The sequence below is a fragment of the Haemorhous mexicanus genome, chromosome 29, assembly GCF_027477595.1.
Source record: "Haemorhous mexicanus isolate bHaeMex1 chromosome 29, bHaeMex1.pri, whole genome shotgun sequence".
Lineage (NCBI taxonomy): Eukaryota > Metazoa > Chordata > Aves > Passeriformes > Fringillidae > Haemorhous > Haemorhous mexicanus.
This window is the reverse complement of record NC_082369.1, coordinates 189,043-205,046: the sequence shown is the minus strand read 5'-3', so window position 1 is coordinate 205,046 and position 16,004 is coordinate 189,043. Positions and strand designations below refer to the sequence as shown.

General features: G+C 60.2%; 2 protein-coding genes and 1 non-coding gene across 3 annotated transcripts; all 3 read left to right on the top strand.

Moving 5' to 3' along the window:
- Nucleotides 1-140: 140 nt before the first annotated feature.
- Nucleotides 141-8,780, top strand: EEF2 (eukaryotic translation elongation factor 2). The gene is made up of 15 exons (XM_059870226.1): nucleotides 141-296; nucleotides 910-1,124; nucleotides 1,834-2,015; nucleotides 2,112-2,323; nucleotides 2,987-3,165; nucleotides 3,439-3,544; nucleotides 3,810-3,923; nucleotides 4,080-4,218; nucleotides 4,454-4,649; nucleotides 4,738-4,996; nucleotides 5,201-5,308; nucleotides 5,388-5,741; nucleotides 6,389-6,571; nucleotides 7,270-7,402; nucleotides 8,130-8,780. The coding sequence occupies exons 1-15, from the start codon at nucleotides 294-296 to the stop codon at nucleotides 8,321-8,323; spliced, it is 2,577 nt and encodes an 858-aa protein (XP_059726209.1). The 5' UTR covers nucleotides 141-293; the 3' UTR covers nucleotides 8,324-8,780.
- Nucleotides 3,602-3,670, top strand: LOC132339805 (small nucleolar RNA SNORD37). Its single transcript, XR_009489723.1, has one exon. It is a non-coding gene; the product is annotated as a small nucleolar RNA SNORD37 (small nucleolar RNA).
- Nucleotides 8,781-8,929: 149 nt separating the features above from the next.
- Nucleotides 8,930-14,266, top strand: DAPK3 (death associated protein kinase 3). The gene is made up of 9 exons (XM_059869709.1): nucleotides 8,930-9,034; nucleotides 9,875-10,020; nucleotides 11,038-11,398; nucleotides 11,929-12,058; nucleotides 12,212-12,260; nucleotides 12,384-12,410; nucleotides 12,510-12,662; nucleotides 13,091-13,136; nucleotides 13,277-14,266. The coding sequence occupies exons 2-9, from the start codon at nucleotides 9,959-9,961 to the stop codon at nucleotides 13,817-13,819; spliced, it is 1,371 nt and encodes a 456-aa protein (XP_059725692.1). The 5' UTR covers nucleotides 8,930-9,034; nucleotides 9,875-9,958; the 3' UTR covers nucleotides 13,820-14,266.
- The last annotated feature ends 1,738 nt before the right edge of the window (nucleotides 14,267-16,004 follow it).

Genomic DNA, 16,004 nt, shown 5'->3' with positions numbered 1-16,004 from the left:
TCGCTGTTCCCGCGGTGTCGCCTCGCTGCAGTCCCGGTGCAGCCGCGGTGACACCCACGTGGTGCCGGCGAGGCGGAACAGCCTCCCGACCATAGAGGCTGCGGGATAGAGCGGCACGGCCGCGCACGCGGTCTGCGCAGTCCCCGCCCCTCGGTGGCGCCGCCCTATAAGAAGGCGCCGGCTGACGTCAGCGCTCTCTTCCGCCCGCTCTGCGCTCGCCAGCGAGACAGGGCCGAGCCGCCGCCATTGCCGTGACCCCCCCCGCCCCGCAGCATCCGCCGCCATCCGCCACCATGGTGAGCCCCCGCCGCTCTCCGCCGCTCCCGGCGGGATGAGCGGTCGTCGCGCTTCCCGTATCGCCGGGGATGGGGCTTCCGCGAGCGCCGCGGGTCCCACGGCAGCGGCTGCGGCCTGTGCTGCCGGGCTGGGCCGCGGCTGCGGGGAGAGGGTGGGGCGGCGAGAGGGGGCCGGTCTGGGCGGCCGTGACACCCCTGGGGCTGTCAGGAGCCGCCGGTGTCGGTGCCGGGGCTGCCGTTGCCCCGCGGGGCTCGGGAGCGGCCGCGCTGATGTGGCACCGCGCTGGTGGCGCCGGGGACGGGGCGCTGCGGTGCCGGTCGTGCCTTATGTAACGCTGCGGTCTGGGCTGTCACTAGCACCGGCACCGGCCCGGGCTCGGTTTTGGGGGCGATTTGCGCCCTGCACCCGCTGACACCGGGCTTGAGGGACACTGGGCAGGGAGGGGTTGGTGCTGCAGCCCCACTGCGCTGCCCTTGCTGCGGGGTTGTGTTGTCAGCCAGGCAGAGGTGGTGTCACCATGATTATGGCAGGTATTTACTGGAGATTCGGCTTCCTCTCAGTCGCCAAAGCTGTTTTTGTACACGCTGAGTCCCCTTTCTCCCCTCCCTCAAGGTGAACTTCACAGTAGACCAGATACGGGCCATCATGGACAAAAAGGCCAACATCAGGAACATGTCCGTGATCGCCCACGTGGACCACGGCAAGTCCACGCTGACGGATTCCCTGGTGTGCAAGGCCGGGATCATCGCCTCGGCACGGGCCGGTGAGACCCGCTTCACCGACACCCGCAAGGACGAGCAGGAACGGTGCATCACCATCAAATCCACGTGAGTGCCCTCCCCTTGGGCTCCTGCTGCTCCCTGGGCTGGGCTCGGGGGGGATTGGGCTCCTCCAGGAGGTGGAAGAAAATGCTGTTGGCCTTTGGTCTAGTCCAGAAGCTCATTCTGTGCTCCTGAGGGTGTTGAACGATGGAACAAGCGTTGATTGGCTTGTGCTCAGTCATTGAGTAGTTCTTTGCTGGGCACTGGAAAAGCAGGAGCTTCATCATCCCAGCTCAGCACCAGGATTGTTGGATGTCCCGTGGATGTGGTGTGGAGACCCTTGGGAGCATCTCTGGGGATGTTCGTGGTTTCTGTGCTGCCACAGGGAGTGTGAGGACTCTGAGGGGCTGGAAAAGGGGTGGAGAATATGGTTTGGATTAGTAGGAAAAGCTTAAATCCATGGTTTGGGTATGGAACCCTTTATGTATGCTGGAGAACTGCAGGGAGTTGGAGGAGGTTGGGATTCTGGAGGGTGTTATGGTTTAGAAAGGACAGGTTGTAGCCTGTGCTCCTGTTACCTCTCAAACTGACCTCTCTGGAATGGATTTCAGGAAATCCTGGAGCCCAGCATCTATGTTAGAAAAGCTCTCCAAGGTCACCAACTCCAACCCAGAGCAGAGCACTGAATGGCAGCTGTTTGTGTGGAGCAAAACATTTCTAGACTTTATGGAAGAATAACACAGATCACAGTTTTAATAGTTCCTCTTCCTTTCAGAGCCATTTCTCTGTTTTATGAGCTGTCAGAGAACGACTTGGCCTTCATCAAGCAGAGCAAGGATGGTTCTGGTTTCTTGATCAACCTCATTGACTCCCCTGGGCACGTGGACTTCTCCTCAGAGGTCACTGCAGCTCTGCGAGTCACTGACGGTGCCCTGGTCGTGGTGGACTGTGTCTCTGGTGAGGTTCTGTGCAGCTGGAGAGCACTTTGGGGGATTTGGAGCTGGGATTTGGAGCTGGGGCTAGCTCATTCCTGACTGCTGCTGTGTTTGGCAGGCGTGTGTGTGCAGACAGAGACCGTGCTGCGTCAGGCCATCGCCGAGAGGATCAAGCCTGTGCTGATGATGAACAAGATGGACCGAGCGCTGCTGGAGCTGCAGCTGGAGCCAGAGGAGCTGTACCAGACCTTCCAGCGCATCGTGGAGAACGTCAATGTCATCATCTCCACCTATGGAGAGGGAGAGAGCGGCCCCATGGGCAACATCATGGTGAGGGAGGCTCTCAGTACGGGGATGGAGCCACTTTGGTGAGAGGGAGCAGCTCCCTCCTCAGGGAGAATTCCCTATCCCAAGGGCAGGATGGGGGATTGTGAGGGTGCCTGAACTCCCAGGCTTGGGATGGCTTGGGGCTCTTGCTGGCTCCCCTCCCAAATTTCCTGTTCAAGGCCTGAGCAAATAAAGGCTGGGATTGTTGCCCAGAGCAGCTGTGGCTGCCCAGTCCCTGGAAGTGTCCAAGGGCAGGCTGGATGGGGCTTGGAGCACCCTGGGATCGTGGGAGGTGTCCCTGCTCATGGCAGAGGTGGAGTGGGATGGTCTTGCCTTGCCGCTTGCTCTGCTGCTGGGTTCCTGGGAAGGAAGCAGGGCTGGGTGTCAGGTTCTGAGGAGAAGCTGGAGGTGTCCATGCCTTCCTGATCCTCCTGGGAAGGATGGGAATCCTACCTGCACGTGAACCTGAGCGCACACCCGGTGGGAGTGGAGGAAAACCAACCCAGTTCTGTGGTGCAAAGCTAAAGTGGTGCCCGTCCCAGACCTCAGAGGTGGACAGAGCTACTTCACAATCTGTGTTCTGAAGGCCCATTTTGTACTGGAGTGGTTTTGGGATGGGGTGGGCTGAGGCTGCTCCCCTGAGCCAGCTCTGCTGTTCCCTCTCAGATTGACCCGGTGCTCGGGACCGTGGGCTTTGGCTCGGGCCTGCACGGCTGGGCCTTCACCCTGAAGCAGTTTGCTGAGATGTACGTGGCAAAGTTTGCTGCCAAGGGAGATGCCCAGCTCAGCCCAGCCGAGCGTGCCAAGAAAGTCGAGGACATGATGAAGAAGCTGTGGGGAGACAGGTGAGGAGGGAAACGGTGGAGATTGGAATTCCAGATCAGCTCTGCCTGGCTGCAGCCTGACACTGAGGATGGGTAAAGGGGGGCAGGGCGTGGCTGTGCCTCGTTTAACAGGAGTTAATTACATTTTGGTGAGTGCTGGAAAGCTGAAGGAGGGGGAAAGCAGGACTGGCTCTTCCTCAGCAGCCCTTGGCTCTGCCCTGAGCAGGCAGAACAAGCTGTATGTCCGTAGCTGACCTGAGCATGGACATTTGTCTGATTTCCTTCTCGCTGCAGATACTTTGACCCTGCTACTGGCAAGTTCAGCAAATCTGCCACCAGCCCTGATGGAAAGAAACTGCCCAGGACCTTCTGCCAGCTCATCCTTGACCCCATCTTCAAGGTGAGTTCCTCAGAGTTCCTCCTTGGCCGGCGCCTCCCACTCTGCGCTTCTGTTCCGTGCGTGATGATGGAAAATTTCTTCACTTTGACCTGACTTGTTTGATTGAAGAAATTCAGCTGTCTGACACACCTGGCTACTCTGAGGGCACATGGGCTCTATCTCCTGGGGGGAGGCTGGGTGCTGAGGAGGAGCAGGAATTCTCTGCAGGAGCAGTGGTGCAGCTGCTCCAAACTGGGTCACGCTCCAAGGGCTGCTCTTGTCGCAGGTTTTCGATGCAATCATGAACTTCAAGAAAGAAGAGGCTGCTAAACTGATTGAGAAACTGGACATCAAGCTGGACAGTGAGGACAAGGACAAGGAGGGCAAACCCCTGCTGAAGGTGAGGCTGGTCTTGAGTCCTCTGGGGAGCAGCTGAGCAGTTGTGCTGCTCCAGCTGTGTCACCGTCATCCTACTTAGGAGATTGGGAGGTGGGGAAGGAGGGAGAGGTGAAGCCCTGTTGGGAACACTCTGACTGGGTCCTGCTGCTCTGCCCAGGCCGTGATGAGGCGGTGGCTGCCAGCTGGAGATGCCCTGCTGCAGATGATCACCATCCACCTGCCTTCCCCCGTCACAGCCCAGAAGTATCGCTGCGAGCTGCTCTACGAGGGCCCCCCTGACGATGAGGCTGCCATAGGTAGGACAAGCTGCTGCTTTGCTGCCAGGCCTCAGTTCCCTCCCAGGGAGCAATCCCTTCCCAATATCCCATCTGTCTCTGCCCTCTGGTAGTGGGCAGCCATTCTCCATTTCCTCTTGTCCAGACAAAAGCCCTTGGGCTGAGACAGTTGGGGTAGGTCTTGAGTTGGGGTTTTCGGCTGGGTGCTAGATACATCAATAACTCTGGGCTAAGCTGGTCTCTCTCCCCCTCCCAGGCATTAAGAACTGTGACCCCAAAGGCCCCCTGATGATGTACATCTCCAAAATGGTGCCAACCTCTGACAAGGGACGTTTCTACGCTTTTGGCCGTGTCTTCTCCGGTCTCGTCTCAACTGGCTTGAAAGTCAGAATCATGGGACCAAACTACACCCCTGGCAAGAAGGAGGATCTGTACCTGAAGCCAATTCAAAGGTGTGTCCTGGCTGGGGCATTGAGGGATCTATGGGCTGAGTGGGATCTCCTCCCCTTGCCACCCTCACTAACCCAACTTTCCCTTAAGGACCATTCTCATGATGGGTCGCTACGTGGAGCCCATCGAGGACGTGCCTTGTGGAAACATCGTGGGGCTGGTCGGCGTGGACCAGTTCCTTGTGAAGACTGGAACCATCACCACCTTCGAGCACGCCCACAACATGAGGGTGATGAAGTTCAGCGTCAGCCCCGTGGTGCGTGTGGCCGTGGAGGCCAAGAACCCGGCCGACCTGCCCAAGCTGGTGGAGGGGCTGAAGCGCCTGGCCAAGTCTGACCCCATGGTGCAGGTGAGTGCATGGTGCAGGAATGGATCCAGGGGTGCTGCTTCCAGTCCTGGGAAAGTATTGAATGTTGGTCGGTGGCTTGGTCTGTGACACCACCAGATCAGTGGGGAGAGCATCTGGAAGTAGCTCTGTGGGTCAAACACAGAAAACATGGAGAGTTGCTCTTGTTCGTGGCTGTGGCTCTGAAGCTTCTCCTGGTGTTCCCAGTGCATCATCGAGGAGTCTGGGGAGCACATCATCGCTGGCGCCGGGGAGCTGCACCTGGAGATCTGCCTGAAGGACCTGGAGGAGGACCATGCCTGCATCCCCATTAAGGTAGAGAGGCTGAGTGCTGGCTGAGCTCGGGGTGGGGTTTGTCCGCCTGTGGTGCCTCACACCCTCCGTGTCCCCGCAGAAATCGGATCCCGTGGTGTCCTACCGCGAGACGGTCAGCGAGGAGTCCAACGTGATGTGCCTTTCCAAGTCCCCCAACAAACACAACCGGCTGTACATGAAGGCACGGCCCTTCCCCGACGGGCTGGCCGAGGACATCGACAAGGGCGAGGTGTCGGCCCGGCAGGAGCTGAAGCAGCGGGCGCGGTACCTGGCCGAGAAGTACGAGTGGGACGTCACCGAGGCCAGGAAGATCTGGTGCTTCGGGCCCGACGGCACCGGCCCCAACATCCTCACCGACATCACCAAGGGGGTGCAGTACCTCAACGAGATCAAGGACAGCGTGGTGGCCGGCTTCCAGTGGGCCACCAAGGAGGTGAGGGCTGCTGTCTTGGTCTGGGGGGCATCTGTCGTTCTGCACATCCTTATTTTTTTAATGTTTCTCATGGAGCAAAATGTAATATCTGGACAGTGTGGTGAATAACGTAACTGGCTTCAGGAGGAAAGGTGCTCTGAGGGTCTTGACAGGGATCTGGCCTTATCTGGCAATTATTTTCAGGATTAGACAGGAGAGGACTGCAGGGTAAATTGACAGACTGGGAACAGCAACAGGAAGGATTCACTTTCCTGTATAGCATTCGCTTTCAGTCTCAAGGAGATTCCAAGCCAGCAACTCCTGTGACATTACTGAGACCAAAAAAAAAACAAAACATTTCCCTTGGCCAAATACTTGGGTTTCAGCACCATAGACGTGTGACAGCTCTTGTGGCTTGAACCTCTGAGCTGATCACAAGGATGCTGCAGTGGTGGTACATGGCTGGGAGCTGGTGCCCCACAGACCCCTGAGGTTGGAAAAGACCTCCCAGAGTCCAACCTTTGTAGGTTTGAAGGTTCATCCCTCAGCAGGCGGATTGAGTGGCACCTGGATGGGCTTGCTGCTCAAGGAGCTGCTTCCACAGAGCTCCTGTGAGCCATGTGGGTGTGCCCGGGGTGGTGACACGTGCCCCCGTTGTGCCCTGGCAGGGGGTGCTGTGCGAGGAGAACATGCGCGCCGTGCGTTTCGACGTGCACGACGTGACCCTGCACGCCGACGCCATCCACCGCGGCGGCGGCCAGATCATCCCCACGGCCCGGCGCTGCCTCTACGCCTGCGTGCTCACGGCCCAGCCACGCCTCATGGAGCCCATCTACCTGGTGGAGATCCAGGTGAGCAGCCCTCTTGAAAAATTTACCACTATTGCAGACGGGACGTTCCTGAGCTTGTGTGGCCCTTGGTGCTGAACCAAACAGTGGCACTGTGGTGTTTCAGCCCAGAGACACTCTTGGCCAGCTGGGTGCTGCAGGAGCTCTGGTGGTGGTGGGATGGAACTTCCTCCTGTGGAGGGGCTGCTCCTCAGGTTTCCCACTGTGGAGAAGCTTTAAGGCGATGGTGAAGGAAAGGAGTCGGTTCTGATGGAGGGTTTGGATCCAGAGCTTTGTTCTGGCCTACAGGCTTCTGAATCCAGCAGCTCCTCCAACAGAACTCCTGAACCGTGTGGGTGCTGCTCCTTTTAACCCCAGGGAGAGGGTAGGGAAGGGGTAGGGTGCCACCAGCCAGGTGCAGGAGGGGAGGTCTCAAGGAACAAAGGACACCTGGATAGCCCAGGGTCCCCCCAGGGGTGGAGGGCATCCTTTGAATCTGCCAATCACTCACTGCCCTTCTGGAATTCCAGGATTGACAGTGATCAGCAGGGGTCAGGGAGGGGAGAGGAGACTTGAGTGACACACCTGGGAGGGAATCTTCAGGGGAGGGACCTGGGGTTCTGAGGTAAACTCTGAAATCACAACACAACACAGCCCCTGCCAGCCCTCAGGGAAGGGGGTATGGCAGCTGGGTGCAGTCCTGACTCCAGTCTCTCCTGCAGTGCCCGGAGCAGGTGGTGGGAGGCATCTACGGGGTGCTGAACAGGAAGCGTGGCCATGTGTTTGAGGAGACCCAGGTGGCCGGGACCCCCATGTTCGTGGTCAAGGCCTACCTGCCTGTCAACGAGTCCTTCGGTGAGTCCTGGAGCCCTCCTGGGAGGGACAGCCTTGGGAAGGGCATCGAGACATCCTTGAGTCGAGCTGTTGACCCAGCGCTGAGCAGTGTCCCCAAGTGCCACATCCACACAGCTTTGAAAGCTCCCAAGGGATGGGGCCTCCAGCACTGCCCTGGGCAGCTGTGCCAGGGCTTGACCATCCTTCTAGGGATAAAGTGTTCCTAGAGATCTCCAACCCTCCCTTGGTGCAGCTGAGGGCTGTTTGCTCTCATCCTGTCACTTGTTGCCTGGGAGAAGAGACCAAGGTTGCAGAACATTTTGGGTTGGAAGGGACATTTCAAGGTTTTCCAGTGCCACCCCTGCCATGGGCAGGGACACCTTCCCGCTATTCCTGGCCTTGGACATTTCCAGGGATCCAGGGGCAGCTGCAGCTGCTCTGGGAGTTCCATCCCAGCCCCTCCCAGCCATTCCTGCCCAATATCCCCTCTGTCCCTGCCCACTGGCAGTGGGAAGCCATTCCCTGTGTCCTGTCCTTCCATAAGTTTGTCCAAAGTCCCTCTCCAGTTTTAGGCATTGGAAGGGTCTCGAAGTTCTTCCTGGAGCCTTTTTTCCATTCCCACCTCACATTGGTTGGGATCTCAGGAGCCTTTTGAGCGCTGCTCTGGCTGCCTCTGGTCTCTCTACGGACCCGACATTGAACTACGACCAGTCCTGTCCCACCTCACCTTTTATCTTGTCCCTCGCAGGTTTCACAGCAGATTTGAGGTCCAACACGGGTGGCCAGGCCTTCCCCCAGTGTGTCTTTGACCACTGGCAGATCCTGCCCGGGGATCCCTTCGACAGTGCCAGCCGGCCGTGCCAGGTGGTGGCCGAGACCCGCAAACGCAAAGGGCTGAAGGAAGGAATCCCTGCCCTCGACAACTTCCTGGACAAACTCTAATGACACTCATGGAACTCTGGGAGAGCAGGAAAAATTTAATTAATTAGCGTTATCACCCATGCCGCCAGGGGCTAGACGCCTGTGACCACCATCTTGTTAATTAAATGGGTTTCATAGCGATTTTGAGAACTTCAAATGAGGAAAACAAACAAAAAGAAAAAAAAAAAAAAGCCTTATAGGTTTCTGTGTTGCACATGACTCATCTTTGCCATTGTAACTAAAACATTTCCACTAGATCTGCCCAATTCTGTATTTATTTGACTCAAAAAAAAAAAAAAATTACTGCTGCAGAATGGCCTGGAAGGGAGTGGGGGCGTGCTTAAAGAGGACAAGGAAAATGGGGGGTAAGAGAGAGGGGGTGAGGATGCCTTATCTGCAGCCTGACTGTCCGTCGTGCCCATCGCCGCCTGTATTAGTGCCACTGGAATTAATAAAATTGGATAAATGGTGACGAAAAGTGAATTTTTGGGGTTTTTTTAAGGGTCAGGGTGGCGCCCTCTGGTGGGCGTGAAGGGGTGGTGCTACCCTTGGCCCCGCCCATCCGTGAGCGGCGGGGCGGGGCCTCTGGCGGAGGATGGGCGGGGCTTGTTCGCATGAGGGTGCCGCGACGTGGGCGGGGCTTCATGCGGAGATAGGCGTGGTTTGTGTAGGAGGGGGCGGGGCCTGCTGTGCTGGAATGTGGCGGCGCCGACGCGGGCGGCGGCGGCCCAGGTTGGGAAGGGGGGACCGGTGCTAATGAGGGGTCCGTGAGGGGCGATGTGGGGTCGGGAGGGGACGTGAGGGGCTGTGCGGGTGGGAGAGGGGTGATGGAGGGAGGCTGCGTGGGGTGGGGAGGGAGGGATGGCGCGGGGAGCGGTGTGTGGGGGTTGAGGCCTGTGGGGTGGGGTGGGGAAGGAAAGGGAGGAATGGGGGGGGCTGTGGGTGTGGGGCTGTGGGGCTGGGAGGTGCTGTGGGTCGGGATTGGGGTGGGGAGGGATTGGGGAGCCTGTGGGATAGGGAGGGGCAGTGTGGGAGCAGGATTGGGAGGGGCCGTGGGGCTGGAAAAGGAGGGGTAGGGATTAGGATGGGGAGGGACTGGGGGGCTGTGGGTGTGAGAGGGGCTCTGGGGAATTGGGGTGGGGAGGGGCTGTGGGGCAGGAAAGGGATGCGCAGGGACTGGGAGCTGAGTGGGTGTGGGGGTTGGAGGGGGGGCTGTGGGGCAGGGAGGATCAGTGGAGGGCTGGGAGAGGAGGGGAAATGGGCCAGGAAAGGGATGAGGAGGACACTGGGTGGACAGCGGGTGTGGAGCAGGGAAAGGTTGTGGCCCCCTTCCCTTCTCTGTCCCCTGGGTTTTGGGGCGTGGTGAGACCGGGGGGCATCCCCGGGACTAGCCCGTGGCTCGGCCGCCCTTCACCGCCCGGCCCGGGGCTGTGCATCCCCCGGGGACCCCGTGCTGGCTGTCGGTGTGAGCTCCCGGGACACAGCCCCCCTTTTCCCGGTGCCACAGGTGCTGATCCCTGGGTGCTGGTGTGATCTCCCGGGACACAGCCCCCCCTTTTCCCGGTGCCACAGGTGCTGATCCCCGGCTGCTCCCTGCTCCTGACATCCAGCGCTGACAGCAGCGGGGCGGCTCCCGCTCCAGAGGGCTCCACAGCCATGTCCACCTTCCGCCAGGAGAGCGTGGAGGACTTCTATGAGATGGGCGAGGAGCTGGGCAGGTGAGGGACATCCCACTGCGGTCTGGGGGGGCTTCCATGGCTGCAGCCCTGCCAGGAGCTTCGCTGGATCCGGCTGCTGGATCCCCCGCGGTGTCCCTGTGCCCCCTCTGCAGGCAGCAGGGCCAGGGCTGTGCAGAGTCAGGCACCTCTGTTAGACAGAGATTTTTTTAAAAAGCGTTAATTAACGTTGTTCCCGGTGGAGCTCCCGTCCGGGGCTGGCGGCTTCCGCCCTCCTCGGTGGCTGCGCCTGGCCCGGCGCCTGTGGGAGGGATCCAGGGTGACTCAGAGCCCGCAGATGGGATTTAATCAGCCGGGATGCAGAGGCGGCGCTGGGGGAGCCGCCTCGGGATCCTCCAGCGCTGCCTCGGCCGCGCCAGCCCCGTGCCGTGGCCCCTCCTCGGGCACTTGGGCACCAAAGACGTTTTGGGTCACTTCAGTGGGGTTTTTTTCAAAGCAGAGGGACGTCCAGGAGTTTCTGCAGTTTCTTTTGCCTCTCTGTGGCTGGGGTTGTTTGTGAGCCATGGGGAGGGATGTGGTGCCCATGGCTAGACCCCACTCTGCCCCCCAGGGCTGTGCATGTCCCTGGCCATGATCCAGGGCTGTATAGAGGAGTCTCCCTGGCCATGATCCAGGGATGTATAAAGGTGTAAAGGAGTCTCAGGTCCAGGTGCAGTCACTCTGATTTCAGGCTTCTGCCTTCTCCATCAGGGCTTTGGGGTCTCCCGGGACCACTGGGCTCTAGGATTTGCTCCTGGGGGCTCCTGGCTGGGAAGGGAGGGCTGATGGGAGCATCTCCCACCCTGGGTGATCACAGCAGCACCTGGACAGCCCAGGGAGGATTGGCAGCTGCCACAGTCCTGGCAGGAATTTCCTCCCTCCACCCTTTGCCAAAGCCCGGGAGCTGGCGGGCATCCCCAGATCCCAGCTCAGGGCACTCCTTGGGGGGGAACCTCACCCTGCCGTGCCCATCCTGGAGCTGCTGCCAGGCAGGACATGCTCTCCTCCCTCCCCCTGCAGCGGGCAGTTCGCCATCGTCAGGAAGTGCCGGGAGAGGAAGACGGGGCTGGAGTACGCGGCCAAGTTCATCAAGAAGCGGCGGCTGTCGTCCAGCCGCAGGGGCGTGAGCCGCGAGGAGATCGAGCGCGAGGTGGACATCCTGCGCGAGATCCAGCACCCCAACATCATCACCCTGCACGACATCTTCGAGAACAAGACCGACGTGGTGCTCATCCTGGAGCTGGTGTCCGGCGGGGAGCTCTTCGACTTCCTGGCCGAGAAGGAATCCCTGACGGAGGAGGAGGCCACGCAGTTCCTCAAGCAGATCCTGGATGGGGTGCACTACCTGCACTCCAAGCGCATCGCCCACTTCGACCTCAAGGTGAGCTCTGGGGGCTGCAGACACCACACTGGGAGCAGGGATGAGCCCCCAGGTGAGCTCTGGGAGCTGCAGACACCACACTGGGAGCAGGGATGAACCCCCAGGTGAGATCTGCGGGCTGCAGACACCACACTGGGAGCAGGGATGAGCCCCCAGGTGAGCTCTGGGAGCTGCAGACACCACACTGGGAGCAGGGATGAACCCCCAGGTGAGATCTGCGGGCTGCAGACACCCCCCAGGAGCAGGGATGAGCCCCCAGGTGAGCTCTGGGAGCTGCAGACACCACACTGGGAGCAGGGATGAGCCCCCAGGTGAGCTCTGGGAGCTGCAGACACCACACTGGGAGCAGGGATAAACTCCCAGGTGGGGTCTGGAAATCAACGCTGAGGAGTGGGGGTCAGAGCTCTCCTGCAGAGCAGTGGGGCTGGTGCTTGGGATTTCTCCCAGCTTGAGGCACTCATCCTCTCCTCTGGAATGAGGAGCCCAGGGGCTGGTGTGTAGGGACAGACCCAGCTCCTCTCCCCCCACAGCCAGAGAACATCATGCTGCTGGACAAGAACGTGCCAAGCCCTCGCATCAAACTCATCGACTTCGGGATCGCCCACAAGATCGAGGCTGGGAACGAGTTCAAGAATATCTTTGGGACCCCAGAGTTTGTAGGTGAGCATTCCTGGGGGCTCCTTGGGGTACTGAAAGCTTTGGATTAATCCTGGAGAGACACCCAGCGCTCTGGTGCTGCTGCCAGGATGTGTCTGTTGGGGCCAGGCTTCCTTCCCCTACAATAAATCCATTTTCTCCCCTTTCCTCCTAAAGCCCCAGAAATTGTGAACTACGAGCCCCTGGGGCTGGAGGCCGACATGTGGTGAGTGATTCCCCTCCCGAGCCCCTTCCCATGGCTCCAGCAGCCAATCCCCTCGTGCTGGTGGGTCTCCCCTCGTGCCAAAAGCTCAGTGTGACCCCAGCCTCCCCTCCCTCTCTCTTCCAGGAGCATCGGGGTCATCACCTACATCCTGTGAGTATAAGGCAGCTCTGGAGGGGACAGGGCTGCAGGATGAGCCCCCCAGCTCTGGCTGGAGCCTTTTTGGGGTGTCCCAACCCACTCTCTCCTCAGGCTGAGTGGAGCCTCCCCATTCCTGGGGGAGACAAAGCAGGAGACGCTGACCAACATCTCTGCTGTCAACTACGACTTCGACGAGGAATATTTCAGCAACACCAGCGAGCTGGCCAAGGACTTCATCCGCCGCCTGCTCGTCAAGGACCCCAAGTGAGGGACAGGGAGCAGAGCTGGGGGTGTCTCTGGCAGAGGGGACAGTCCCCCGTGCCCACCCTGCTGTGCACAGGCAGCTCTCTCTCTCCTGCCTGCACCAGGGTGGGATGAATTCTGAGATCACCCCAAGGGTGCAGTAGTTCCACTGGGCTTTGGGAGGGTTTGAGCTGGGCCCCCAGGGCTCAGGGTTTGGGAAGGAGCAGTGGGGTCAGGGGACACCCACAGGATCCTCTGCCTGTGTTTCTCTTGGGAGGCAGTTTGAGGGCTTGGGGGCTGGATACAGCTCCTGCCTGGGGGGCCCTGAGTGCAGCAAGGCTCAGCCTGACCCCAAAGGCAATCACCGGATCCAAGCTGCTTTTCCAGGGCTGTAACAGGGAAAGAGGAGCAGAGCCTCTGCCCTGATCCCAGCCTTGCTGTGCTTGCAGGAAGCGAATGACCATCGCCCAGAGCCTGGAGCACCCTTGGATTAAGGTGAGAAGTCAAAGAATCAGCACTTTTTGGGTGCCTGACCCCCCGAGGCCGGGGCTCTGCTGCTCCCCCAGCCCTGTGGGGGCCGGTGTGGTGTCACGGCCTGGGAGTGGGTGCTGCAGCCACCACTGTCCCTGCCACAGGTGATCAAGAGGAGGAACGTCCGCAACGAGGACAGCGGCAAGAAGCCCGAGCGGCGCCGGCTGAAGACCACGCGCCTGAAGGAGTACACCATCAAATCCCACTCCAGCATGCCCCCCAACAACACCTACATCAACTTCGAGCGCTTCTCCAAGGTCATGGAGGAGGTGGCTGCGGCCGAGGAGAGCCTCCGAGAGCTGGAGAGGAACAAGAAGTCCTTCCAGGAGGACATCGAGGCGCTGCTGTCCATCTACGAGGAGAAGGAGTCGTGGTACAAAGAGGAGAACGAGAGCATCAGCCAGGACCTGCGGCAGATCCGGCAGGAGCTGCAGAAGACGGAGGCGCTGAAGAAGCAGGCGCAGGAGGAGACCAAGAGCGTGGTGCAGGCGGCCAACGGGCTCAAGCGGCGCTACCGCAAGCTGGAGAACCACTACGAGGCCCTGGCCAAGCAGGTGGCCTCGGAGATGAAGTTTGTGCAGGAGCTGGTGTGGTCCATCGAGAGGGAGAAGCTGCAGAGCAGCGAGGGCGACGGCAGCATCCGCTAGCCCGGCCGGCCCCGGGGGCTCCGCTGCTCCCCTGCTCGCCCCAGGGCAGTGCCCCGGCCCTGCCGGTGTGCCTGGGGGGCTTGTGCCTCCCTGGAGCCCCCACCTCGGGGGGCTGGGGCTGTGCCACCCCGGGGCTTGGCTTCCCGCGTGCAGCTCCTGCCTGGCTCGTGTCCCTGCGCTCCCCGGGACGTTTGTCCCCCCCTGTCACCCGGGTCCCCGAGCTGCCCCAGCGCCCCGTGGGGGGGTTGGTGGGCAGAGCTCCCCTCTGCACTGCAGCAGCAGCCACGCATGGGCTGGGACCAAGGACTGATCCCTGCGTGGCCTCACGCTCCGCAGCCCCCCAGAAGCCCCTGCAGCCCACGTTCCCCCCAGGGGGCTGCACCCCTTGTCCCCCTGTCCCAGCCCTGGCTCCCCCTTTTCCCAGAATAAAGGTTTCTGTCTAGTGGGCTGGCTGCCTCAGCTCCTGCCACGGCGGGACAGGGCTTGGAGGGAGATAAGGATGTGCCCTGTGGTGACAGCTCCCCCCTGTCCTCCCATCCCAGAGCAACTTCCTTAATTTGGGGGGAAAAAATGCTTTTTTTTTCCTTATGAGAGCCAGTGCTGGTGGGTGAGCTCGCTGTGGGCATGGAGGGAGGGCTGGGGGTGGTTTGTGGGGTGTTCCCAGGCTGGGGGAGCCCTCGGCTCCTCTTGCCTGAGATCCCTCACTCCTGGGGACAGGGGGAGCCAGGTCCCAAGCGCCACATTCCAGAGAACACCAGAGCAGGGAGCACGTTTCCCCCGGGAGCCCCGCGGGCTTTCCGACTGCCTGTGGCCCCCTGGAGCCAAGATGCAGCAGAATTTGATCCGGGGGAATCACCAGCCAAATGCCAGTGGATGGCAGGCGTCCCCCTGGCTGGCCAGGGTGGCTTCACCTCCAGCTCAGCTCCGGGCCCAGGGGATTTGCTCCATTTAGGATTTATTTGTTGCTCTCATGTCCCCAGTGGCTCCCTGGGGATCAGGGGGGCCGAGGGGCTGTGCCCCATGTCCCTGGCCCTGCTGACGTTCCAGCAGGTGTAGGTTTCACCCCCATGCACGGGACACGTGGACCTGTGATAATTTAATCTGCCCTGGTGCTCCCTGCCAAGGCACTTGGCTGCCAGGGGAGGTGGCGTGACTGGGGCTGTCCCCCAGGCCACGGGCTCTGGCCACGTGAGTCAGGGGACACCTGGGGGCTCAGGGCCCTCAGGGTGGATCTGCTGCAGCCCCAGCTCTCTGCAGAGGCAGTGGGTGAAAGGATGTATGGAAATCCTATAGGCCCAGCTGTTCCCAAGGCAGGCAAAGGTCACATAGTGAGAAACATTTCCTGGATTCTCTTCCTGCCGTGGGTTTGGGTTTCACTCTCCCAAAAAGCTCCTGGAAGTCACCGGTCACTCACCCTGGCCCCGGAGCAGCAGGGGAATCTCACTCACGTGGGTGCACGAAATGACACCAGAATAGCTCTAGAAAAGCAGAATTTGGGGTGTGATTCATGATGCCACGAGTCTCCTAATCTGAGGCCTGTAGGAACTCAGGACCGGGCTGTGCTGCCCCAGGGGGTTCCAGGGCTGGGACGTTTCCAGGATGTTCTGCTCCAGCCCCCTCTTAGCAGCTGGAGCTGCCACCACCCCGTGACGTTCCCTCCTCTGTGGACAGACACCAAAATGCCTTTTTTAGGCTCCCATTTCTGCTTCCCAGAGTTTGGCAGGAGGTGGGAGCGAGGGCTTTTCCCTTATAAGTCTTCCCAAACCCCAAAGGCTTTTGCACGGCTCAAACCAACCCGTGCAGGCCCAGGGAAACCCCAGGGCTGCATCCCCCGGGATCTGCTGCTCCTGCCAGAGCTGAGCTCTGGGCACTGCTGCCCAGGGTGACAGCTCACAGCACGGTGTCCCTGCCTGGGGACGGTGCCATCAGAGTGGGGTGGGTGTCCCCAGAGCTCTTGCTGGCCACGCCATCCCTGCAGCACAACTGGGAAACCATCGCAGTGGGATGAGGGCAAGGAGATGGATCTGGCTCCCCTCTGGCTGCTGAAAGCCCCCCTTGGTGGGTTTCTGGGTGACTCCTCATTAACTAAAATTAAATTAATTAATCCAGAGCAGCTGCTTTTCCAGAGCAGTTTCTAATTCAGGCCCCAAAATCTTGGGAAGGGACCCCCAGCCAAGTTATTTCA